This window comes from Strigops habroptila, chromosome 6 (assembly GCF_004027225.2).
Source record: "Strigops habroptila isolate Jane chromosome 6, bStrHab1.2.pri, whole genome shotgun sequence".
NCBI classification, from domain to species: Eukaryota; Metazoa; Chordata; class Aves; order Psittaciformes; family Psittacidae; genus Strigops; species Strigops habroptila.
The window spans coordinates 5,284,732-5,311,287 of NC_044282.2; the positions used below are offsets into that span (position 1 = coordinate 5,284,732).

Sequence of the window (26,556 nt, forward strand, 5' to 3'; positions counted from 1 at the left end):
GGCTGTACTCAGTCCAAAGCCTATCGCAGGGAATCTACTGTGCAACTGGTAGGAAGCAGCTTTGATATATGTCAAGGTACAACACAGGTCCCATAGGCAAAGGCTGGCCAAGCCCACATTTATTCAATGCTTTTCTGGTGTGCTTTTTCTTAACCTCCTCCATGCGAACACCACCCACTTCTGTGGCTAAACTGATTAAAAGGTTTCCACCAAGAAAAAGCTGCTTAAAAGGAACGTTTTGCATTACCTCACAGTAAATACCAGAAGTTATGCTATGTAGACATGCATGCGTGATCATATACACAAACATGCAAAACACACACACACGGATATATACATACATATATATATGTATACATATATATATGTATGTATGTATTGACCTTATATATTGATAATTTGTCTCTAACGAATACCAAAAAAAAGCCAAGCATCAAACAGAGTGTTTAGACAGGAGTGATGTGTCTGCCTCCACTGGCCCTGTACCATTGAAGTCCCAAAGTGAGAAAGAAGTGAAAAATAAGACTGAAAATGATTGGAGAGTTTAAAACTGAGAGGGTAGATAAGCAATCAGAAATAACTCAGTTTTTAAAACCTCTTATCTCTTGTTCGTCATAAGCAACCTGAATAATTACAGCATCATGGTGTAAATTTGTAATCTAAGCCCAAAAAGCCCCCATAATCCAGAGAAGCAGAAAAAACACAGATGATGCTTTGTCAGGGAATTATTTACAACAGTTTAAAAAGAACTAAGACATTAGGATTTACACATCTGTATTTCAAATTACAGATTTAGGTTTACTTTGAAATACATGTTTGCTATGTTTATTATGGAAAGAATTGTATCATAGTATTTTAAACTCCACTTGGAGAAACAGTATGCCTCCATGTATTTTGTGTTCTACAAAATCAAGAAAAGCTATCCACAAGAATACAAATGACCACTAAGCACATTCAAACCAATCAAGCTTCTAAAAGAGTACATCCATAAGTAGGTATATTTGCCATGTAAAATAATGATTACTTTTACTTGCTTTCATGCGAAAATAGTGTTTCTAATATTAAAGGTACACTAACAAGTCTCCACTTCTGCCAAAGGTTGTATAACATCCTAATCAAATGATGTAAATTTTTAAGATCCAATGTGTTTTGTGTTTGCAGGACAATAGATAGGTATGGGAAAGGAAAACTATAGGGCATTCCTGCATTTGAAAGATAAAACAGATTAACACTGACTGAGAGTTTTAAAGCACTAAGAGCTGTTTCTGAGTAAGTCCATATGTGAATGCTCTTATTTTGGAATAAGAGTGCTTTGTTCCTGTTCAGCTTGACCCACTTTCCAAGTGTGTTTAATTAGGAACAGTTTTATGTGTAAGAAAGCCTTTTGTTTGTTCTCTTGATTAAAGCAGTAAAGTTCAGCATCTAGGGTTTCTGATTCAAAACAGCCTAAACAATTAAAAAAATAAACAAGCTATGGCAACAGTGCCTAGGTATTAAAACGCAGTTGTGGCATTTTCACTGTTTCCTTAAATAAGTGATTTCAAAGGTAAAAGGTTTTTTAAACAGTGGTCAGTCAGAAACTACTTTCACCTGTAATTCACAGGCTGTAGGGGGTTACTCAGAATTCTTTAAGACAAATCTGCTCTTTGCAAAACACGAAGTTATAGCAGAGGTTTTTGAAAGTATGTGCCAATAGGTCAACTGTAGTATCTCAGCACTTCAGAAATTGTGCTATTTACCTAAAGTAAACCCATGCAGTCTAGAGAAGACAAGAGAAGCTTACTCTTCCAGTACTCACAGCTGACTCAAATCCAGGTGAACAGAATCTGTGATGCCAACTGAAGCTGTCAAACTCAGTACTGTGCCAACCACATATACCCAGATACCTGCTCAGAATGCAACTGGTGTGAATCTACACTCACTCGGAAAATACAGTGCAGACAGGTTTAGAAATGCAAAAAATTGGAAGCCTAACTTCAGGTGTCTGTGAGTATGTCTGGCAAGTGTAAGTATGTATGCCTGTTTGACTTAGGCCTGGTACCACAGCTTTGGCCACATAATCCTGTCTTAGTGATGCTTGTGTAGAAATTAGTACATCTCTAAACACTATAGCATCAGCCTAGAGATGTTTATTAAGCTTCATTAAGCATTGTCATCTCCATCTGATGCCAAATTCTCCCTGTTGGTTCCACAGCACAAGCAAGCTGGGTACCTTACACTAAAGTCATATCGGATAGTTTACATCATGAGTGGGTAACACATTTAATCTTGCAATGGAACAGATGAGGAATGTTCATGCAATATGAAAGGCTGTCTAAAAAAGTTATTTCTTACACATTGCTCAGCTGTTTATTACTGGCTGTAAATGGCAAGCATTGGCACTGTTCTGCCTACAGTGGTTCTATTCTAAAATACGTCCTCTGGTAAATTTTCAAGCTGTGGGGAAGGGGGATTAAGTGCAATGCTGGACTGTCACCAACTGGATGGTTGACAAATAAGGGTCCACATGCAGACTCAGACATACTTCTCTAGGAAGAAATGGAAACTCTTCACCTATGTAACAAAGCAACATGTTTTGAACAGTATGTTGCACCCTCCCGGAAAGTTCTCTATACTCCATGAGTGACACCCTCCAACTGTTCATACCCAACAGATCTCCCTAACTGTCCTATAAACAGGGCGAGGGTTCAGATTTCTCTTCTGTCATTAAAGCTTAATTCAGATCCTAAATGTTTGATCTTCATTTGAAAAACGCAAGATTGCATACTATGTATTCAGATGGCCCTTTCTGATGTAAGAGCAGACTAAAACTTCAAGTAATTTGGCAGGCTACTGTTAAGACAGTAATGCCACGTTTTAGCTTGTAGTTGATGTTATCTTACTCTTACATTCTATTGCTTCCATAAGAAACAGCCCATTGCTGCTTTCTAGAAAACAAGAAATAACGCTATATGCCACATTAACAATGCTTCTTTAAAATCTTTCACATTTTACCTTGAAATTATTTCCATTGCAAAGAAACCACTTTCACAAATATTAGGGGCTTCCAAAGTAGTTTTGTACAGTCTAGAATAAGAAAACTACTAGAAACGAAATTATTCCATGTTTCTATTTGTTGCTGAGTCCTATTTTGAAAGAGAAATGTAGATGGTGTTATTAAGCAAAACAAGCTCTTTTCCTCAACAACTACATTTTTATGTCAGTGTTTGTATTATCCCTTAAGTACAGATCTTTACTGATCTGCAATCATCTCTTATTTTAGAATATCTCACAGGGATTAGGTAAGAAGCATAGTAGACTCTCTGCTTAGCCACGTAGCATGCTGGATAAGCTCTTCAGATCCGCACTAACCATCAACAAGTGAAAAATGGTGACATTTGAAAAACGGAAAACTGATTTTCCTTTCACTCCATGTCCTTTGAACCACTGAAAAACACTCCTCACAGGAACTGCAGAAGAGCTTAATTCAATTATGGTAAATCAAATATACCTTTCGTTTGATGTTAAAGACTATACAATAAATATAGATCAACAAAAGCAACAGCTTAGCTAGGAAAATTTTAAGAATAAAAAGTATTTATCTTTTACTGACCTATTCAATGAAAGAATATTATATATTTAATTTATTCCTCACCTCCTAGGTGGTCTGTTTACTTTCTGCAATTAACTTTAATTCATTAATTAAAATATCTTAAAAATAGCGGTTTATGTATTTTCAATGTATTTTTAATATATTAAATTTATGAATAAATTAGTTCTTTGGACACCAAAGTCTGCTTGAGGAAAAATGTCTTTAAAGCAGAAATACTTATGATACAAAAAAGCTGCTGGATGTTATTAAATTGTATTTTATATCATACTATGCTATGTTGTGAGAAATCAATTCTGCCTTTTTTATATACTCAACTAAATTTTCACTCATGAATCACATTCTTACTGATGTCAAATATGCTTTTGTGCTTTCCTGTCAGATTTACTTCATCAGTTTTATCCCATTGTCTGCACATATTTTGAAAGTCGTTTCTGAAAAATCTTATTTTCACCTATTTTCAGCTACTGATAACAGCTCTGGCATGAAAACACATCACCACTTCAAAGACCTTTTTATTTAAACATAAAAGACAATAGCCTTTTGAATAGAATTATATTACGGTATTTTTTAAAGAAAATTGCAAAAATTACCCTGTACAATAAAGCAAATACTACATACCTCATAATGACAGAATCATGGATCACAGAAAGTGAAGTTTTACTTTCTTTCAGTACTGGGAGATGAATGATTGAATTCTAAGCATCATGTTCCTGGTTTTGAAGCTCCCTGTCACTTTCTAATGAAAAGTTCGTTACACATTTGCCAACACTAAAGCTCATACTCAGGGACATTAGAATTTGCCCTCAAAACAATGAAATATTATTCTGGAATTAAAACTTCCTCTTTCAAACCATATTTATATTGGTTATTTCCCTCTCAATCAGCTTGTTCTACCCCTTATCCACACACTGAATATATAAATATAGCTTTTAAGTTATAATTGGTATTACAAAATATAAAATGTTATCTCGTTATGAAAAATACTATACCAATGGTCGGTGTTTCAATACCAGAAAATTACCACATACAGAAGAAACTACCCAGTGTAGTGATACAAGACACTACAGCTTAAGAGAACATCCCTCGAGTTTTAATGTCAGACTGGTGGAAAGCAATAAATTGGAGACCACTCTGTTCTCAGTAACAAACTACTGTGTGTGTGACAATCTACTGGATTGCCACTTTCTAGTCACTGTCCATAAAAAGCCTGGCTTCTAGGTTAATAACTAAAGCGTCAGTGTTTCTCTGGCATGTTTAAAAGAATTGTTTTTGTAAGTTATACCTCATGACTCTTCTAAGAAATAGTGTTTTAGGGAAAGACTTTTCTGATTAGCACACATTACCTGTTGCTTTTTATGTAGGCAGAGTTATTAAGCATACTGCATGCACAAAATTGCAGCAGCTGTGGATGAACTCAACACAAACAGTGAATTAATTAATAATTCTGAATGTTAAGAAATAGTCCCTGGGAAGCCACCCAAGACATTTTTATCCAAAAGCAGTATGACTGCCATATTATTAATTAAAATTTGGGAAGAGTGCCACAGATACGCAAGAAACTGCAGAGCAGTTACTCACAACTAACAGAGTGGAGAAAGTAGAAGCTAGCCTACAAATAGACTATCAAGGAAAGAAAAATTAAGAAGTGAAAGAAAGAGACCTAGGGGTATTCTGAAATTACAGAAAAAGAAGGAAGACGGACATATAAAATCAAGGAATGTTTTAGAAGAAGTGATTCACTGTCATGAAAGTAAGAAGGACAGTAAAAGAAACCAACACACGATATGCATAATTTTGCAGGATGTAGAACTGGAGCATTAAAGCAGCATTTACTTGGTTACCACTGCCATTTCTGATGTGAGAAAATCTTTAATTGCTGTATGAATAAAATCAATCACATTTAGGTCAAACCATCTGTAGCCAGAGAAGCAGAACAATATCTAAAGGAGACAAATGACAGTCTTTCTCTTCATTTAAGCCAGTGCTACTTTAAAAAGATTTCAGACAAACTTCATATTGCAGACTGTATTTGAACTCTCTTCTTCCATGATGCTGAAGGCGAAATATTACTGTATTTTTTTGTTTGACATGATAAGTGTATTTTTAAAAAAAAGAGCAAACCAAGGGATGTTGATGATCTACCCAACTATCATCTGGTTTCCAATTCTTCTCAGTCTTCTATTTCTTCTCAGTTTTTATTTTGAGTTCATAGACAGATGTTATCATATCTATTTTCTGTTTCAGGTACAGATGATTCTTTTCTTTTGTTCTTCTTTCTTCCATAATTCTTTCTTCTTTGTGGGTATCCCCCAATCCTATTGCTGACAAACTTATCTTCAGTCTGGAGAGCTCTTAAACAAGGCACCACCAGGAGCATCTTTGAGACATGGGTGTTGAGCAGCTGCCTGGCTAACATCGTAAAATATAATGTGGAAGCATAAACTGCCCCACTAAATCCTAACTCAAGGTTATTAAAGTTTAAGTAACTGAGAAGTTACTTAAATTATTCAAATAGGCTAACAGCAGCAATCTGCAAGAATAAATTTTGTTTGTAACATGTTCCATTCATAAGGTTATTGATCTCCCATCATTCTTGAGTTGAACATTTGTATCTTTATATACATGTATAAAAAATCAGCTAGCAAGCTAATTAATGAATACTAACAGCTGTTCAAGCAGTATATCTTAGACTCGCATCTTGCCTGTGTCTGACACACTCATTTTCAGATGGGATGAATGACTTTCTATAGGTCTCCTATTTCAGGGAGACTGCAGAAGGTACCTCGATGACAAGGTCAGACTGGACTCTGAACTTGTGCATACTAGTTGCACTGAAATGTAAATCAACCCACTTGTGTTCTGCTACTTAAAAGGCATCTTTCTGAAGCATTATTTGAGCAGCAAGGAGGATTATCTTTTACCTTACTATTAAATTTGTATCCAGATAAAATTGGTATTTGTAGTCTGATATTTCAATTTCCATGTTGCTACTGCTAGAATGCAATGGTTAAGGGAAACTGTAATAGCACTTTAACCTCCAACTTGGCACATATTCCAGATATATGGGTTCTGGCTGTGCAGAAATTAAGACCAACCTGCTGGGTGATTTCCACCAAGGAACAGACTTCTTGAAGTTTTTCTACCTCAGAGATAGATAGCACAGAGGAAGTCTCATGTATAAACTTCTCCTTACCAGCCACTCAGGAGAACCTTATCACAGTTTACAAGCTGAATACAGCTTGGCATATCATAACTTTCTTTAATGTGTATATAATCTTATTTTACCATACATTATTATAAACGAATTTTCTTAATACAAGCCTACAAAAATCTTCATGAATGGCTTCTGAAAATATTTAAGTGAGATACATAACGCTAAAGGCATATTTAACATTAGAAGATTTACATAATGCTCCCTTTGATGGTCAGAGGGTCTACTGAACATCTTTGCCGTGATTTAAAGAGCTAACCAACCATTCAGGTGAAGGACTATGTATTGAGAAGCTCAACTCATTCCAGCATTCACTGGTCTTCCTTGGGATCTAAGGTGACATACAAAAGCTGCTATGAGGTGGGTGGTCTAAAGAAGGACACTTTGTTGGCTTACTATTTTGTTTGCTTTAAAGAATAAACTGAACCTCACTTTGAGGATGAAGCTTCAACATTATTGTCACTGTTACACCAAACTTCAGCTCCTGAGTACATACCCTGTGTGGCTGGCATGCAGATGCAGGGAAATCTTCTAGTGCAGATGTCTGTAGGCTCTGCTGAAGATAGCGCATGTTGGTCTGTAACATGTTGTCAAAGCCTGTTTAGCTGCTGTGCATATTGCTGCAGGTCAGCAGATGTTTCACCTCTGCTTTTATTCATGCAAATCTCTTATGCTTGCCATAATTTTAACCATGCTTTTAAAATGTGCAGCTACCAAGCTGATATGTGTTGTGGCACTTATTAGCAATTCTTTGTCATGTATCAATTTCTGTTTCTAACATTAGTTCTGATCCTTTTTCAGATATTTTCATCTTCTTAGATACACAACACTCAAGTCTGGCCCAAACTCTAGCTAAAAAACAAAAAAGTAAATACCGTTTTTGTATTTGCTATGCACTTCAAGGAAACAGGATAACTGCTGGAGTACACGTACAGGTAGAAAGAACTAGAGCTGGATACAGTGTTTTGTCTGTATTAATTCTCAAATTTCACTATTTGTGATGTATTAATAGAACTGCATTAACTCCCTCCTGCGTTTACTTTCATGTCCTGGCTACCTGTAGTTACTAAACCACATTTTAAAATTAGTTTTCAAAATTCATTAAAATATAATTTCTTCTTATCTGAAATTAAAAAATAAGTAATTCAAACTTTGTTCCAATATAGCTGTTCCCCTTCTCCTATTCATGTTAGATAAACATATATTAGCATGTACAAATCCAGAAAATTAAATGCACATATTTGGGCAAGATGCATCTATGTCCATATACAACTAAGAAAAGTGGTGTCCTGGTGTCCCCCATGACAAGTGGAGATAATAATACTACACTTTCTTAATGTGGTATCAGTGAAGAACACCCATTCTAATCCTATGGCTAGAGAAAGCCAGATGTAGTACTCGTGAAAATAATTCAAAGGACAATTCTGTTTGTTAGGACTGTGGAAATGACAGTTCCCATAACTTCTTTATACACTGTCATAGCAGGATTGAGTTAAAGCCAAACAAGCATCTGATTCTTGCTTTGAATACCAGTTGATTGACTGCTGTTATAAACCATTTAATGGGACTCATATTCAATAGACAGCTGAAAGACTGCCTCATTTTAGCATTCTGAGATGTCAGTAACAAGACAAGTTCAAGAACAGAGACTTAAACAAATGTTTTGAAAAAACATTGTCAGTATCTACCAAATATAGTACTAAACAGCTTTTATTTAAATGAGTTTTTTACCAAATTCCTTAATCAGATACATATTCCAAAATATTCTTAAATATATTTGTGAAGAGTGGAGCCTCAATTTCGCCTAAATGAAAAATTTTATACCACATTATATAATCTTGTAATTTCCCTTTCTTTAAACATTTGCATGCACATAACTAACATTTGAATGTACAAACATGTACACGAGACGTTAGTTATATACACAAATATAAACATAAGACATGCATAACACAAGGTAATAAATACAATAATAGACAGATATGCATAAATATATCTCACTTTGATTTGGACTGGTCTGGATTTTGCAATAGTGTTGACACTAATTTAAACAGACATGCTACACATTTTTTAACTCCGTACTGCTTTTGATTTGTTTTGTAACAGTCTACCTAAGCTAAATAAAGGTGGCCCTAAGTGCAAACAAAAACATGCACAGCAATTAGCATTTTCAAGTGCCTAAGGTGTTTAAAGTATTGTATAAGTATCTAACCACAAGTTCTCAAAACAGTCCTCAAGACGAGTGAGGACTTCCACCAGCAATGCTACAGCATAGGGAAACAAGTTACCACAAGGCAGAAACCAAGTCATCACCAAAGCCCTGCATGGAGTCCTGGAACCAGCACTAACTTGTAACAGTGGTATTTCTGTAAAGCTAGTCCAAACAACAGGAATTTAGAAGTAGTACTAACTGTTCACAAACATCCTTTGTCTCCAACAAGGTGTTAGTTTTATAGCATCAAGAATGAAATTATCCAGATCTTGAAAAATAGCTGAAAAACAGCAGATGAGGCACCAAGTATAACCAGGTATAACCTGCCTATTAATCAGATATAATTTTTATGAGTATGAAAAAAATCCCAATACATGCTTAAGAAAATGGAGTATAATGCATTATTCACATGTATTTCTGTCAATTGTAAGTCTTTGAAAGTTGGATCTTTCCATCAAAATTAGCTCAACAAGAAGAGGAGGTGCCTGGATTAGAATTTGCCTTTTATTTTATGCTTTAAAGGTTTTGCAGAATTTGGGGATAGACACAGTACCTTCACAAAATCTTCATATTCTTGATTTCTTATTCCTTAACAATGAATATTCATAGCGGACAGAAGTTTTAATCGTTTTTAGGTTTCTTAGTCCTTGAAGATGTATCTTCATAACAAATAGAAGTTTTCATCTTTTTGAGACTCCTTATTAGTTAAGGATGAAGACAGGTCTTTCCTTTAAAACTGTCCACACGAAGAAAGATTCCAGTGAAGATGTTTCTATTCTGCTAATTGGAGTGGCAACAGTCTTGGAAGATGTCCCTGATGTTGCATGTTTTGTTCTTTCTTTCTGAGGCTATGATCGTTCTTTGGTCATGAATATTTTCATTACTAAGGCTAGTAAGCTTTGGAGTGGGAAACATTAGATCCATGGAATAATTTGCTTGTTGGAATGATTTCTGGTCAATTTCATTTTTTTTATATTTCTGGTTATTATCAGAAATCTGGAAAATGTTGCAAGGTATACAAGAACAAATTCATCATAGTCTTTAAGTAAGCACTTTATTGCTGAGGGTCCTTGTAAAAGACTTTTTACATTTCTTTCCTATAATTAGAGGATCCATACAAGAACAGATGTTCTCTTTTCCTTAAGTAGGTCAAAGTTAAGACTTTGCTTTAATAAGATTTATTAAGACTATCCATATTCTTGTTGAGATGGAGCCATTGCTCCTTGAAAACATGCCAAATACAGTTTCGCCCTATTTCTAAATTTCTGTTTCTAAAGAAAAAAGACAAAGCTAAGTCTTCACATGAACTTTTTGCATGAATTTCAGTATCCCATGTCTTCCAACACCATTACGTTCAACCTTTGACATGACTGCAGAAAAAAATAATCCCCAAAACATAACACCTAAGCTGTACCAATATAAAGAAGAAAAAATACAAACTGACCTCCAAAGACCATGACCTGTTCCTGGCTATAAACCTGTCTTTTGAGACTTACCTCTAACATGAAATATATAAAGAATGAGCCTAATTAGGACAGGTGAAAAAAGCAATTAATATAAAAACTTTTGCATTTTGCTGTATTGCTACTATTACATCTTCCCATGTTGTCTGATTTCTTAAAGATCTGCAGGCGTAGGAGTGGCATTTTTAAAGATATTCCCAACACATTACACAACATATTCCTCGATTTAAAGGGGCAACTGCTTTTAAGAAAAAATCCTCAACATTCTCTAGTTATTCCTCTTAGAGTGTTTTAACTCATGTTCTCAATATGACTAATAGCAGCCCCAAGATCCACTATCAGCTAGCAGAAACTAACCATCACAGAGAGGTTTGTTGTACAAGTCATTCTGCCATAGTCTCTCAGTCCACAGACCTCCCATGTTTACCACCTGAAGTTCCAGCTATACACGACTTGTGGCAGAAATGAGAAGGCAAGCCTAGAATATTAATCATAGGGGCATGAAGCTTCTGTTCAGATAAAGCAGGAGGACACAACTGTGATTTCTAGCATTGTACTGATCTAGGCAAGGTGTCTGTACAATGTTTAAAGTCCTGATGGTATGCTGAACAGGTCTTATGAAATCTGTTGTACCACTGAAATTCTCTCTGTACATGAATATAGTCCAAGGTCACATCTTTGCCAAACCAAAGACATTTCGCTTAGCTTTAATCATCTAGAGGAAGTTTAGATTAGATATAAGGAAGAAGTTCTTTACAGTGAGGGTGGTGAAGCACTGGAATGGGTTGCCCAGGGAGGTTGTGGATGCTCCATCCCTGGCGGTGTTCAAGTCCAGGTTGGACAGAGCCTTGAGCCACATGGTTTAGGGCAAGGTGTCCCTGCCCATGGCAGGGGGGTTGGAACTAGATGATCTTAAGGTCCTTTCCAACCCTTACGATTCTATGATTCTATGATTCTATCTAGAATTACCACATCTAATCCAACTTAGTCACACAGGCTGTCTTTATAGTCAACAGAGAGACGAGCAGCTCTGGAGAGTGATACATATAACTAATCTTGCACACTCATTTTAGAATTAGAAATGGAAATGGATTCTGGGGATGGATAGCTGAACATAAACTTCAGCTGTCAGCAAGAAGCAGTGCGCAGTGTTCCGGGAGGGCCTGGGTTGAAGGACAGACTTCTGTCAGACTCTATGGGTATTATTACAAGAACTGCCTAACACAGACTTCAGAAAAATGGCTTTTGAGGCATACAACTTAGAGACACAATACTATAAAGAGAAAATTAAGATGTACTTACCAAAAACAATAGAGGACTCACAGTAGTAGTAGCCATTCGGTTGCTTTTTTTTCAACATGGAGCAAAGATCTAAGCGGTGCAGGATTTCGTTTCCAAAATAATGGCTTTTAAAATCTTCATACAGGCTTGGGTCAATTTTTTTCACCTTTAAATAGCAACATAAAATTCAAGTAGGCATTCTACTAGAAAACTGAATTTTCATATTTAATTCCCATAGTTTTCATTTCAACCAGAGGTATAGGTAGGATGGAAAACTACTACAAGATGCAAAAATAATACCGAAACAACAATGTGCCAAATCTTACGTTTAAGTTAAGTACTGTCTGCTGCAGAACTTAAACAATGAAATAAAAGTGCCATTACACCTCCTTTCTACCCCTCCCTCTTAAGTCCTGTAGGAAACAAATGCTACAACTCCTTTAACTTCCAATGGCTTGCAACATTCTTCATGGAACATGTAACTGGGAATTATTCTTGCTGTCATCACTGGGCATGCTACTACAAGGAAGAATCTCAAATGTTTGTCAAGGGCATTTTTCTGGGTCTTTAAAAACACCAAACAGGATAAATACAACCAAAATTGTTTTGTTGTATTTAACTAGCACTAGACTTTTTATCTCAGCAAATCTAAAAATATACAGTGATTTATAATATCAGTATCATTATGTAGTTTTGTGTATATGAAGTGGAATGTAATAAATATTCTATTAGGCTGGTTTTGGTAAACCTAACTTCAGTAGTTATTTTAAAAGTTTAGGGCTCTTTATTCCATTGTATTTTCATTAAAAATAAATGATCTCTGTAGAAATTAAGTATTTTCTCCTTCAATCTACTTCACAATAGTGCTATTTGCTTTTTAAAGACTTAATACACAACAGGATGTTAGGAGTGACCACTGCCTCCAGCAGCTCCAGCCCAGGCTGCTGAAGCCTAGCCTGGTGCCCTGGGGACCCAGGGTCTCTGATGGATGCTTGCTGCTTTCACACCCCACAGACACACACACATGCCCAGAGGACACGGACATCGCTGGCTACACAGGCTGCCACAGACAGCCCCACATACAGGGCTCATGAGACTCAAGTGCAGATAGCCCCAGGCAGAGACAGAAGGTCACTAGTGCAGGCACGCACATGGCTCTCTCCAGATTCACAAGCACACACACATTTGTGCATCCCACAAGCACTGTCACAGGCCCTCTGTCCCCCCGGCACCTCTGCCCAGATCCCAGGCCCCCTTATTCAGCCCATGGGTCCCCCCCACTTGCTGGCTGGTCCAGCTTGAGGTTTGGTAGTGAACACCCGCGCCCCTCACACACACAGGGTTTGGGGAAGATACAGACATTTGCCCTATACAGCCTGCACCCAGCACACTGGCTCTGTCAGACAAGTGCACCCATCAGCCCTGTTTTACACAGGACCAGCCCCTTTTACAGACCATTCTGCCCATTCCTCATTTTTTCCTCCCCATCCCCTTCCCCTGTACATGCCCATCCATTTGCATAGTCCCACCAACCCTCAAAGTACCCTGAACCCTCAGCTTTACATCCCCAGCAGCTGCAAAGTCCTGGTTTGCCTGTGATTTATTGGCAGCCCACCAGTGTGACTGACGAGGTTTGTTTCTTGGTTTTGTGTGTTATGTTTGACAGGTTTTGGTCTATTTTGTTTATGGCTTCCCATTTTCCCTTACTGTCCCATTTGACAAGGTCCACAACTAGGCAATCCTACTGAAATAAACATCCCCGCACTCCACATGCCCTTGTCAGTCCATACGGCTGACCAGCTCTGGCTTTTGTTATTGCTTCCCTTGTTGTATGTTGGTCAGGTTTGTGTTGCTGTATGTGCTGCTTAAGGTCTCCTCCTTTCCTTATTATCCCCTCCTGCACTGAAAAGGTCCTTCACCAGTCACCCAAAAGGCTGCAGATGCTGTCTCTTTCCTCATACCCTGACATGATATCCATCATCACACTCATGAATCTCTTGTGGTGCTCCATTTACAATTACTTATATGCAAGATAGGCTCAGTGTTGTTATGTCTACACAGCTTCTACCTAGATGCAAAATTATTGACTTCAGAAGCACTTTGCTTTGGTAAGTACCTGCACATTCGTTCCTCTACTAATTTAGAAAGTCTAATTTAGAGACTTTTGGTTTCCTTTAATAAAGTAGACTTTTGGTCCCCTAAAGTCTGTTAGTGAAGGTCAGAAATGTCTTTCCATTTCCTTAATCTCTGGAACAATGACATCTAGTGGTAGATGCTTTTCATTTCGGGCACACGATCTCCTTGGAAGCACACATTTATTCCGTCCTCATTGTCATTATTTAAAATTTTATATTCTATGGCTAGATTAGTCCTTATGTACTAAAGTTATTCTGAAATTAAATCACCATTCTTTGCTTTTTTTGGCTGACAGTTCTTTGAAATACATTTATACATCAATTAGTAATAAAAAAGGCCTTTTCAGCCAGCAGAACACTTGTCAAAAATGTGAAGCCTTGAGTAGCGTGGAACGAAATGAGGAAAAAACCAAAATCACTCCAATAAAAAAATACCATTTACAAGAGGTTGGGATGTTGCTTGTCAAAAACTGATTGGTAAGGTGTGAATCAGATGCTGAATGCTCAGGAACTGAGTTATGCTTGTGATGTGCTACTGAAAGATATTTGGAAAAGCAGCCACGGCAAAACTGATATTTTTAGTAACTCGGAGCAATTTCTGGAGCACTGTTTGTAATGAGATGTGAAAGGATGAAGCAACGCAGGTGCATGGGCAAGTCACGGTTCATTTCTTAATTGAAAGGGTCTGGCGCAGTAGAGATGAAAGAGAGTTGCCGTTACCACATGGGAAAGTTATAGATGCTGATATGCTCTAGTTGGGAAAGGGTGGGAAACAAGAGTATTTGAGAGGCCATTGTGAAGCTGGAAGGGGAGGAAGACAACACCTGTCTCTTGAGGAAGTGCTGTAATGAGAGGATGCCTTTAAAGGGTCATGGCTGTGTAGCATGGGCCTGGAAAGGCATTACATGTGGAGCTCTTGCAAGACTGGCAGGGCACCAAGGAGACAGCATTTGGTAGCCCTGCCCTGCCTATCTAACTCTCACTCTGAGCCTCCTCTGTGCGCAGGTAGGAAGGTGCAGCCTGCTGCCCCTGGCCTGCAGTGAAACCCTCCAGCTGCGTGGAGTGCCCGTGGCTGCTGACAGCAGGCAGCCAGGCAGCGTTCGCCCCTTCATGGGGCCTGCGGCAGGAAGGTTCAAGTGGTGAGAGCTTACACAGCTGCAAAGCGAGACGCCCAGCACCCACCCTCCTGCCAGCAGCTTCAGTTTCCATGTACCAGACCCCACAGCCAAAACGCCCAGCTTCAGCACCACACATCGAGCTCTCTGAAGACGAGGGCTGCACGTGGGGGTTCATCGATAGTTGCTTGAAGCAGCTCATTCAAGTGAAGTACAGCAGCTGCAGCGGGTGAGAGAGGAGAGCAGTGGTGGGGACAGGCAGGGGTCCCGCTGGAGCGCTGGCAGGCAGTGCAGGGGCTAACTGGGAGGGGATGCGTGGCGCCCCTTGCTGGCAGCGGGCTGGGCCGCTCAGGGCGCTTCTTCCAACCGGTTCCTCTGCCTTCCCGCTCAGCGCGGGGCTCAGAAGAGGCTCGGAAGGAGGCAGCGAGCTGCTCCCGGGGGTGGGCAGGGGCTGGCGGGAGGAGCTGGAGCGCACAGGAGTGGGGTGCTCCCACCCGGCTGGCAGGCCGCAAGTGGGGCTGAGCCCATTCCCCACATGGCGGCAGGGCCGCGGGGCGGGCTCGGCGCCCCAGCGCGGCGCCTTCCTGACAGGGCCCGGCGGGGAGCCCCGCGGCCGCAGCGCCTGCCCCGAGCGGGAGGGGAAGGCGGGCAAGGCAAGAGCCGCGGGCCGCAAGGAGACGCAGCAGCCGAGGCGAGCTGCCCGGCTGTGGTGAGGAGGGCGAGCAGAGTGGGGAAGAAGTGGGAGAGGGTTGGAAGGGGGCTGCTGACTGCAGTATGGACTCCGTAGGGAAAACTGTTCAGCATGGTTGATCTCTGCAGCTCGATCTGTATAAATTGTGTGCTTGTATAGAAACTGGCTCTATGTGATGGTGCTGCATAAATCCTGGGGTAGCACCCTGAAAACCAGTTTGTGTGGGTGCGTTGTTGTGAGGAGCTGTGGTCAGCGCACATGGGTGTCCTGTACCTCTGAGGGAGGATGATTTTGTACGTGGATATACATTACTGTATTTATGGGTATTTGGGCATATATATACTTAGGCAAATAATGGATACAAATTAAAACTGTAGAACTCTTCCAGCATTGCTGGTAGTTAGCCCAGTTGCACCTTGCTTGGAAGCAAGGTGGCAGCTGTAGTTATTGGCTGCATCTCTGCACTTGAACAGGTAACATGCACCTTTAATTGCAGGTAGCATCTTAGTTTCTCCAGGGATGGAAGAGTGAGTGCTAACCTGCTGCTGTCAGTTAGTTACTTCTCAGGACTTTGTGGGTGAGTTATGAATAAAAATGTCTTTCTCCAACAGAATGACTGCCACGTCAGCCATGAACTGTGCTTTGCCACCACTGCCTGGGCCTGAAGAAGAGGACCAAGAGTGCTCCGAGACACACATATCTGTTTTGTGGTATGCAGGGCAGCTTGCAATTACTTATTATGATACAGAAGATTGCTCAGTTTACTTCATGCCTGACATGCCTGATAACGAAGACCTCAGGCTACTGCAAAAAGTAATTGGGGAAATTAATCCTCAGTGCATAGTGACCAGTGCAAAACAGGATCAGAATATTGCCAAATTCCTGACCAACCTTACTGCTGGTGATACAGACATTCGAAAGCCAGAAATTGTCCTCTTTCCTAACATAGATTTTGGCCTAGAAGTTGGCAAGCAACGGATCCTATCTAGGCAATTTCCATTTATCCCATCTCATATGACTGCAACAGAGAAAATCCTCTACTTGTCCTCAGTCATCCCTTTTGAGAGCCCACTCATGATACGAGCCCTGGGGGGACTGCTTAAGTTTCTAGACAGGAGAAGGGTTGGAGTTGAGCTTGAAGAAAGCACTACTGCAGTTCCTATTTTGGCCTTTAAAAAGTTTGTGCTGTCAGAGATTGTGAATATGGACCAAGACACTTACTGTGTCCTGCAGATATTTAAAAGTGATATCCATCCTTCTGTGTACAAGCTGTCCAGTGGATTAAAAGAAGGATTCAGTTTATATGGAATTTTAAACCGTTGCAGGTGCAAGTGGGGAGGAAAACTGCTGAGGCTGTGGCTCACACGACCTACTCGGAACTTGACAGAGCTGAACAAACGGCTAGATGTTATCCACTTCTTCCTGCAGGCTCAGCATCATGAAACAGTCCTCACTCTTCAAGGTTGTCTCAAGAATATTAAAAATGTGCCTCTTATTCTAAAAAGAATGACTCTTTCCCACACAAAAGTTACTGACTGGCAAGCACTCTATAAGACAGCGTGCAGTGCGGTGTGTCTTAGAGACACGTGTCGCTCTCTGCCCAACACTATTGAACTCTTCCAGACTATTTCACGTGTCTTCACTGATGATCTGCACTACATTGCTAGTCTGATCAGCAAAGTGGTGGACTTTGAAGGCAGCATCTCAGAGGGCCGCTTCACTGTCAAACCCAATGTGGACCCCATCATCGATGAGAAGAAAAGAAAGCTGATGGGCCTGTCGGACTTCCTTACAGAAGTGGCACGAAAAGAACTGGAGGATTTGGACAATCATATTCCCTCTTGCTGTGTGATCTACATTCCTTTGATTGGGTTCCTTCTCTCCATTCCACGGCTACCAACTATGGTGGATAAGAGTGACTTTGAAATCGAAGGCTTGGACTTCATGTTCTTGTCAGAGGATAAGCTGCACTACAGAAGTGCTAGGACTAAGGAGCTAGACAGCCTGCTGGGTGACCTGCACTGTGAGATCAGAGACCAGGAAACACTTATTATGCACCAGCTGCAAACAAAGATCTTGGAGAAGTCTGAAGTGCTTAACAATGTGATTGAGTATACTGCACACCTGGATGTGCTCCTGGCTTTGGCAGCCATGGCCCGGGAGAATGCCTACTGCCGGCCTCGCTTTACTCACCGCCACGGCTTCCACATCAAGGATGGAAGACATCCACTCATGGAACTATGTGCAAAGACTTTTGTGGCCAATCCAGTGAACAGCGGAGAGGCCACCAGACGCATAAAGATCATCACAGGGCCCAACTCATCTGGAAAGAGTGTCTACTTAAAGCAAGTAGGTCTTATAGTATTCATGGCTCTAATTGGCAGTTATGTCCCGGCAGCAGAGGCAGAGATTGGAACAATTGATGCGATTTACACAAGAATCCACAGTAGGGAATCGGTTTCTGTAGGGCTCTCCACTTTCATGATTGACCTCAACCAGGTTGCCAAGGCAGTAAACAATGCCACAGAGAGGTCCTTGGTACTTATTGATGAGTTTGGTAAAGGGACCAACACACTGGACGGCCTGTCCCTTCTGGCTGCTGTCCTGAAGTACTGGATCAGACAAGGAACACAGTGTCCACAGGTCTTTGTCTCCACTAATTTTCACAGTTTGATGCAGCTAGAACTCCTGCCTGACACACCTCTTCTGGAGTACCTGACCATGGAGACCCACCAGGATGGAGACGAGCTGATATTTTTCTATCAGATCAAACAGGGCATGTCCACTGTTAGTCATGCTGCCAACATTGCTGCATTAGCAGGAATGCCAGCCAAAATTATTGCAAGAGGAGTGGAAGTGTCAGAACTGATTCGCAATGGAAAAGCTATCAAACGTATTGATGATCCTTCAGAAGGAGATCGGATGGAAAAATGCAAGTCTGTTGTGGAAAAGTTTCTTTGCCTAGACCTTGATGATCCCCATCTGGACTTAGAAGAGTTCATGCGTAAAGAGGTGCTGCCTTCTGCAGCCTCAGTCATGTAGTGAGTGTGGTGTGTGTAAAAGCATAGATTGCATCATGTCTACCATGTTCAGTCAGAGTTTGGTAATCTAAAGAATGATCACTATGACTAACACCTCACACTACATTTAGCTTGTAACATACTGTCTATAGTTACATCCTTTTTTCCTTTTTTTCTTTTTTTTTAAACAACTGCTGTAGTTATGTATCTCTACAATATGGTGTGTGATATGAAAGCAGGAAGAGTGAAAGAAGAGAATTTAAGAACCACTTCCAGCTGTTGGGTCAACCAGTTTGTGCATTTTCTGCCCTTGTTAGATCTTCCCATTAAAATAATACCGTAAAAAATCACAAAACATTTTTGCTGATCTCGTAAAACTGTAAAGTGAAGTGTTTGTTGCTTTGGATTATGCCAAAGGAATTCTTTCTGCCATTTTAGGATCAGCATCAAAGATTCCAAATAAGTATGTGCCCCAGACTCCCATATTAGCAAGTAACAATTGTCACAATACAAACCACTGACATACAAGCTGATAAATCTAAATACAGAGGGATTTAATGAGCTCTGTGGCTCTTCTTATGCCAGCATTTCTGTTTAAAATGCCAGAGATGCCAGGAGTTACTGTAAAAATAATGCTGGAAGTAATAATCAGCAGGGACTGATAAAGAGAAGTGCTTTGGTTTTATTGAGAATCACTCTCATGAGGTCAGGTATAGTACAGCTATGCAGCTATGTATATGGGTATAAATAAAAGCAAAATTACAAATCTAGGAAACTGAAAAGTATACTAGGAATGTAATACAGAAATTCACTTTTTATATTCTGGTTTTTAGTATTGAGTAAATATTAAAGGAGTAATACCAGAAGGGGAAGATTCCCCTTCACTTCTCTTGTCATGCAGAGGATCTTTACTGAACACAGTATTTGATGCATGCACATGCAACAAAAATTCATTAATAAATTAATGAAGCAGGAGACATATTATCTAAGTACAATAGAAGCAACAGCCACTCCTGCAACGAGATAAGTGCCAGAGATTCCTTATATAAATAAGACAGAAGGACGTGACTTAGCTTATTGTCCGACTGCCAAAACTTGCTGTAACTTGTTGGAGTATGGCTAATAAAAGACATCAGCAGATGTACTACATCTCTCTTCAGCTATCCTTGATTTCAAGAAGCCAAAAATAGTAACGTCACAGAAACTGAGAGAAAATTTACATGCAAAAAAAGTAATTGCCTTCATGATTATCAGTGTTAAACATCTTATCTGATATGTCTACCTGAAAACAGCAACAAGATGAATGTGACTGCACAGCCGAAAGATTTCAATTTGGAGACATTGCTTTGGGTTTGATTCAGTGTGGAATTCCCTCCTTTATGATGAAGGAATTATTATTATTACTATTATTATTACTATTATTACTATTGCGATTATTATTAAATAACTTATTTGTTACCTCTATATGAAACTAGGATAGTGCTAAAAATGTAACATAATTTACATTAAAAAATACAAGAATAAATAACTGAGTCATGCAGTTCTTGCTGTTTCCAGTGCAATCATAATAATACTGTCTCCAAAATAGCATCTAGCACCCTACGATGTTACCATTGAAGTTGAATGGTAACAGTGAATCAGGCCTTGTACAACACTTGCAAGTGTTGTAAATACAAATGGAGTTTTCTCACTAATATATTCTTTTTTACTAATTATACATACAGCATTCTAAAGATACACTGTACAGAAGAATATGATATATTAAATACTCCTAAATTATATTTTTTGGGGTATTTTTTCTTGTCAACCACTGTCTAGGCTAAGGATATGCTCCATACTAATTAAGCAGATGCTATCAGAGTAATTTAGCCGTCAGTCACCTTCTACTTATGAAATCCATTTCATAGTATCTGCAGTTCTGGCAGCACTAGGTATATCAAAGGCTACCCAAATGCCATACAGCATTTATGAAGTGTGCCTCACAACGTGCCCTGAGGTAAACAGCAGTCTGGACGAATGAAAACCGGAGGGGTTGTGACTAACCTGTGGCCACACAGCAGGCGAGGGAGAGAAGCAGGAACAGAAATGTTATCTTTAAGTGCAAAACTCCAGTTGCTACTTTCATTGTATTTCATTAGGTTCTTCGAATAGAAGATAGCAATAACTCAAGATTCTTATCATTCAAACAACTGGGGAAATAGCTAAACATGTGCAAGTAAATTATATCCCTTCACCTCCTTCCACAAGGACACCTAGAAGTACACTACACCTCCTTATTTTGGGGAAGTTTTCAGTGGCACATTTGATCTCAGAATGGTCCAACTAAGCCTGAAGAATGAGTTGCTCCCACTTCTGAGTAGGTAAATAAGTTCTTTAACCTGAGAAGCTGAAGGGAGTATAGTAATCCAGATAGCTCTTCTCTAACCCACTTTATTTCACATTCTTATCCTTTATTAATGGCTGTTTCCGAGTTTTTTGCATTTACCATTTTTAGCTTAATGTTGTGCCTTCAAAGTGGAGAGCTGATTCTTAAGATATTTACTAATTTTAAATTCTCAAATTCTTTGATTTGTAAATATCATTAACAGTTTGGAAAGTTAAAATCTTTTCAGAATACATGCATTTCAAAAAATCTTTTAGTTATATTAAGGTTTGAAAAACAGGTTATTTTTCTTTTCAAAGATAACTCTGGTGGGATTTAGATGCCATTATGAGGAGAACTGCTTAATAGAGTATTGATTCAAATAAGGAAACTTACAATTAAAAAAATGTTAATATAGCTATAAAGCAGTAGCTGTGAACTATACTCGACTACTTTAAGTTCTGTTTGCTCTTTTTTATGCTTTCTCATGTAATCTTCATCCACTCCCCCTTTCTTGTTTTTTATACTGTTGTATGATCTGAAAATGCAATTAGACATTATATTAAAACATATTACAAAATAGTTGTTCCTTTCATGTTTCATGCTCTTATTTATTATTTTCTGTAAATGCATGAAACTCTCTCACTAAATGCACAGATACAATAAAACAAAAGATAGCAAAGACCGATGCTTATGCCTGACAGTGGATTGACAAGAGAAGAATGTACAGATTTATTTATAGAAGCATGGTATGTTTCTATACAGTGTATCTTTATAATACCATAAATGCTGCATTATCCAGCATTACGGAGGACTAAGGAAGATGATCTGGAATGACACTGACCTGGTTCTGTCAGCAGTAGTAAACATCAGAACACAGAAAGTATTCACCCCGGCTAATAGCTCGTGCAAGGTAGATAAATGTAAACAAAACAAAAAACCAGCCAAAAAACCAGTCCCCAAAAAAACAACCAAGAAACAGAACAGCAAAACCCCCACCCTGGCTGTCTCAGGTGTTTTCACCAAAGAGTTAAATTACTGAGCAGCCAATACTGTAGAAGAGCTGTGGATTTTTAAAAGGAGTGTTAACAACTGTTAATGCAAAAGCTTATGTGAGCTTACAAATTTAATAGCTATAATATACCACCTAAACTTGTGGAAAAGTCCTTATTTCTGTTTCAGAGCACGTATGTGTGCTCCTGAAGTTTCTTGATGTATCTCGAATCTCACCACCTTCTTCCAACTGATTTCACAGTACTAAATTAAAATGTGCACTTTCAGCATTTTTAGAGTTATTTCTAATGAAATTTTAAAGTATTTTTCTCTAATACTTAAAAAAACCCCAAAACCTCAAAATATTTATATTACGTACTTCAATTCTTATTTAAAAGTATATTTTTTTCCGGAAATTATTCTCCTGGTCCATGTTAAAGGATCACATAAAACATTCTATATAATGTCAGGAAAAAAGGAAGGAGATATACCTTATGTTAAATAATACAATATTTCTGTTAAATTAGTATGAAATAAACCCCTAGATATACTAGTATTGCTCATATATATTTATCATCACAGTTACATGTATTTCTGTATTTTTTCAAAAAACCTAGTAAATAGGCAGGAAATAGCTACTTGCAAGAGAGACTATAGATGTGTTTTATCTCTACTCTGAAATTCACCAAAGCATATTCAACAGACTGAACTGACAGTCTGACTATTATGCATAATACAAATTCCACTGTTTATTTGCTTATTTCCTCCGATACAGGAAGAAAACAAAAGTATCCCAACAAACTGCATGCATATATTCTACACCCTCATAACAATTCTGTAATTTTGAACAAGTACTTTCATCCTGTGGTCTTGCCTAAAGCAAATAGAGAATAGTACAGAGAATATCAAGAGTGGTAAAGTACAGATGTATGATAGAGGTACTAATTATTTTTTTCTTTAAAACCCCAGTATTATAAAATCTTACCTCTTCAGCTGGTTACAAAGCAAAAGTATGATGCTATTGCATAAGCAACCCCTTTGTCCGACTCCAAATTAAAACTTTCTAGACTGCTGCTGAGCTGTGTGAAATGTGAGCTCACCTGCTTACGTAGTGGTGTGGATTTTGACAACTTCATGAAGGTCAGATGTGGTTTAAAAGCTCTTTCTTCTCCTGCCAAGATGCCCTTTTCTTGAAATATCTTCTTCATAGTCTCTGAGAGGGGAAAAAACGTAGAGGTACAAAGACGTTACATGACAGAATGCTTAAAAATGTGCTTTCAACTGTAATGTGAGTTACAGCCACTCCACATGGAAGAAACAAGATGACGAGTACTAAAAGGCAGAGAGATTTCTAGTTAACTTCAAATGTATATATTATTTCACATGGAAAATAGTCTTATATTTGCAGTTAATACAGGTCACAAATTTGGCTTTACTAAAATAATGGCAAGTAGAAAGCTGTCCATGCGGTCTGCTTTTGCTACCAAAATAGGAACTTGACAGAACTGTTCAGGAGGTACTCTCACTGGAAGCTTTGGAAACTTCAGGAAAACTCAAGAGTATGTAACAGAACTGTCTCTCTTCAAAAACACTATTCTGTGGCAAGTTCTACTCCGTGTATTTGGGTAATCTCTCACTCAGACCAAAGGAAATCTGAAATTAAAAGCTCAAAGTTCTCGCCCTGGATATAAATGGCAGAATTAGAGAACATACCAGGTACGTGGATGCTTTTTTTGGGCTTTTTTTTAAGCTTCACTGCTGCCTTCCAAGCTAATCTATTATTATTAATGTATACTTTTATCTGCCTACAGAAAAAACTCAAAAACCTTTTTTTTCCTCGCAAGTACAACTTCCAATTTTTCAGCAGCTGTAGGTCGAGCTGACTCACACTATCCTTGAGCTAAAACCAAAATAGGGGAAAAAAAAAAATCAATCCTATCACATGAATTTAATCAACCCTTACCATAACCACCTATTTGCATTTAAGTGTGGGGTTTTTTTTGCTAGACAGATCAACCGTAACAGAATGATCTGGTGCTTTATTCTCCCACCTGGAAGAAAATACATTGCACTGCAAAGTGAACAGCGTAGCTGGCTGAATAAAAAAAGAGGAAGGCTCAAGGAATGGGGATACAGGCACATAAGTCTAGCTAGCATAAGTCTGCCAGTTCTGCTCCTGTAACACATCATTCCAGAACCCTTACTCTTACCATTTTTTGTTTTCTATAGTAACTAAGTGAGCTACTTTGACGTTACACTTAAGAAGAGATTTTGCAAGCTTATGCATTACTTTGCAACAGAAAAGTTCTAGAAGCAGCTCAGAATATTCATTTGGGGCCTGGAGATCAAAATTCACTTCACTTTCTCTGCCGTGCATGATTTATAACCTTAGGCTCCGCAGGCTATGCAAAAGTTGGGATTTTGAAAGAAGCCAAGGAAACCAAAGACCCAAATGACATCTTTTACACAGGCCCACCTGAAAATTCTCTTTCAACCTCACTCCCCACTTAGAAGATGTTGATTACAAAAAAATATTAGCCTAACCTTTTATTCTAACTCACAGGATGCCGAAAGGACAACCAGATTAAAACTAGTGAAGCATTTATACAATGGTAACAGGGGTCATGTTACTATGGCAGATGCTGATCTCAATGGTTGAGGTGGGAAGGGACCTCCGGAGGACATCTGGTCCAACCCCCCAGCCCACAGAGGGCCGCCTGCAGCTGGCTGCCCAGGACTGTGGATGGATGGGTTTTACATATCTCCAAGGATGGAGACTCCACAATCTCCCTGGGCAACCTGTGCCTGTGCTTGGTCACTCTCACAGTAAAAACGTGTTTCTTAATGTTCAGAGGGACCCTCCTGTGCTCCAGTTCGTGCCCATTCTCCCTCTTTACCCGTCGCCCCAGGTATGTATACACGTACAGACAAGCATAACTGCTATATAGATCTACAGACCTATATATCTGAATCTATACACTACATACCTAGATGTGTAGACCTACTATGTATCTATAGATACAGCTATATAAATACATATGTTGCAAAGCTAATAAAATCCTACATTTATTTAAAACTGAAATTATCTGTCACAAAGCCATTTTCTGGTTCCTGTGTTTGGATTTCTGAACTGCATCAGTCGGGGACTCATTGACTTTGATGTTGCAGTAAAGGATTAGTCTTATCAAAACCAGGTTTACACTACCCTGTGATATTCTGGTGGATTGTATTCTTTTCTCCCCCAAAAGATCTAATTCTTTCTGCCATAGTGTCTTATGCCAAGCAGTGCCTTAACTCCCACTCTGCAATTAAGATCTCTGCTGGGGGAGATGTGCACCTTTGAGGGTGTCCCCCTCACCCCAGTAAGAACTTAGTGTCAGACCAGTGGTTTGCCAATGTGCATCTGATCGCAGGATTTTAAACCCAGGGTTCTCAATGGGGTAGACTGATTATATGGCACTGTAAATGTGTGTTACAGGAGGACAGCAACCACATGGCCTGCACGTCTTCTTTTTGTACTAAATAGCTTTGTTCAATAGCTGCTTCTATTTATCTTCCTAAATTCATCTCTTTTTTCATACCTGGCAATTCCAATAAACAAAAAACGACGAAAAAACTGTCAGAGGAGAGAAAGCATAACTTCAGAGAGAGATTGCAGGTTTAGATTTAATAGATCTAGGTGTCTACGTGTGTTTGTCCACATATGTTCTCATGGTGATCAGACTTCTCACACAGTTTTGTCATGGCATAGTTCTCCTTAACTTCACAGGCTCAAGAGATTGGCTATAGTTGCTGGTACTACAAATATCCCCAGTTTTGCAACTTTTGACACTTGGGGAAAGTGTGACATTTTACTGGTAAGGTGACTTAGAAATGTAATTAGCACAATGTTTCCTTCTTCAAAGATAATGAAAATAGAAAGAAATCTGCGTAGACTGCGGCGGGGGGGGAGAATGGGGGAGAAGGAGGGGAAGAAACAAAGGGAAATGTTTTCCTGACAGCACAGGAAGGTTAAAAGATAATGCAATGCTATTAATATCCACGCAGCTCTTTGAAGAAGTGGCCACAAGAAAGGTTTAAAATAAATGGGGAAGGATGGATGGATGCTGTGGGCAAGAGAAAGTTCCAGACTTATAGGAGAGCATGAAAGTGAATTTGAAGATTGAGCAAATACAAGAAGGTTAAAGTTTATGATGGGGATTGTCTGAACTGAAAGAAATTAGAGGCCAGTGACAAGAATCATAGACAGACAATGCCCATGGGTCTTAACAAATGAGGATCTGCCATCTTTCCCCAGTCATCATCATTACTAGCTAGACAGAAAAATCAAACAAGATGTGTGTTTTCCTTTGTTAGTCTCAGGATGAACAATGTTTGCAGCTTCAAGTATACCCCAGAAAAGTCAAGGCTATTTTTACAAGCTCAATGACTTCCTGGAACAAATTTTTGGACAGCTTTCAGACTGTCTTTCATGCAATTTG

The 26,556-nt window shown here is 39.1% G+C and overlaps 2 protein-coding genes across 6 annotated transcripts in view; one reads left to right on the forward strand and one right to left on the reverse strand.

Moving 5' to 3' along the window:
- AKAP7 (A-kinase anchoring protein 7) overlaps window positions 1-26,556 on the reverse strand; it is an 81,321-nt gene that overhangs the window by 36,071 nt on the left and 18,694 nt on the right. For 3 of the 5 annotated variants that reach the window (XM_030489610.1, XM_030489614.1, XM_030489613.1), the window contains exons 5-6: window positions 23,176-23,288; window positions 11,781-11,925 (exon numbers count right to left, since the gene is read on the reverse strand). In XM_030489610.1, the coding sequence (XP_030345470.1) occupies window positions 11,781-11,925; window positions 23,176-23,288 (258 nt within the window). Of the gene's footprint in view, window positions 1-8,976; window positions 9,170-11,447; window positions 11,672-11,780; window positions 11,926-23,175; window positions 23,289-26,556 lie in introns of those variants that run through there. The other 2 variants (XM_030489611.1, XM_030489612.1) reach the window with 2 other exon arrangements.
- On the forward strand, window positions 16,313-19,054 carry MSH5 (mutS homolog 5). The gene has a single exon (XM_030489609.1). The coding sequence runs from the start codon at window positions 16,313-16,315 to the stop codon at window positions 18,740-18,742; it is 2,430 nt and encodes an 809-aa protein (XP_030345469.1). The 3' UTR covers window positions 18,743-19,054.

What these genes read in the sequence shown, in the direction of transcription:
- MSH5 (XM_030489609.1), top strand. Translation starts at nt 16,313, where the DNA reads ATGACTGCCACGTCAGCCATGAACTGTGCTTTGCCACCACTGCCTGGG.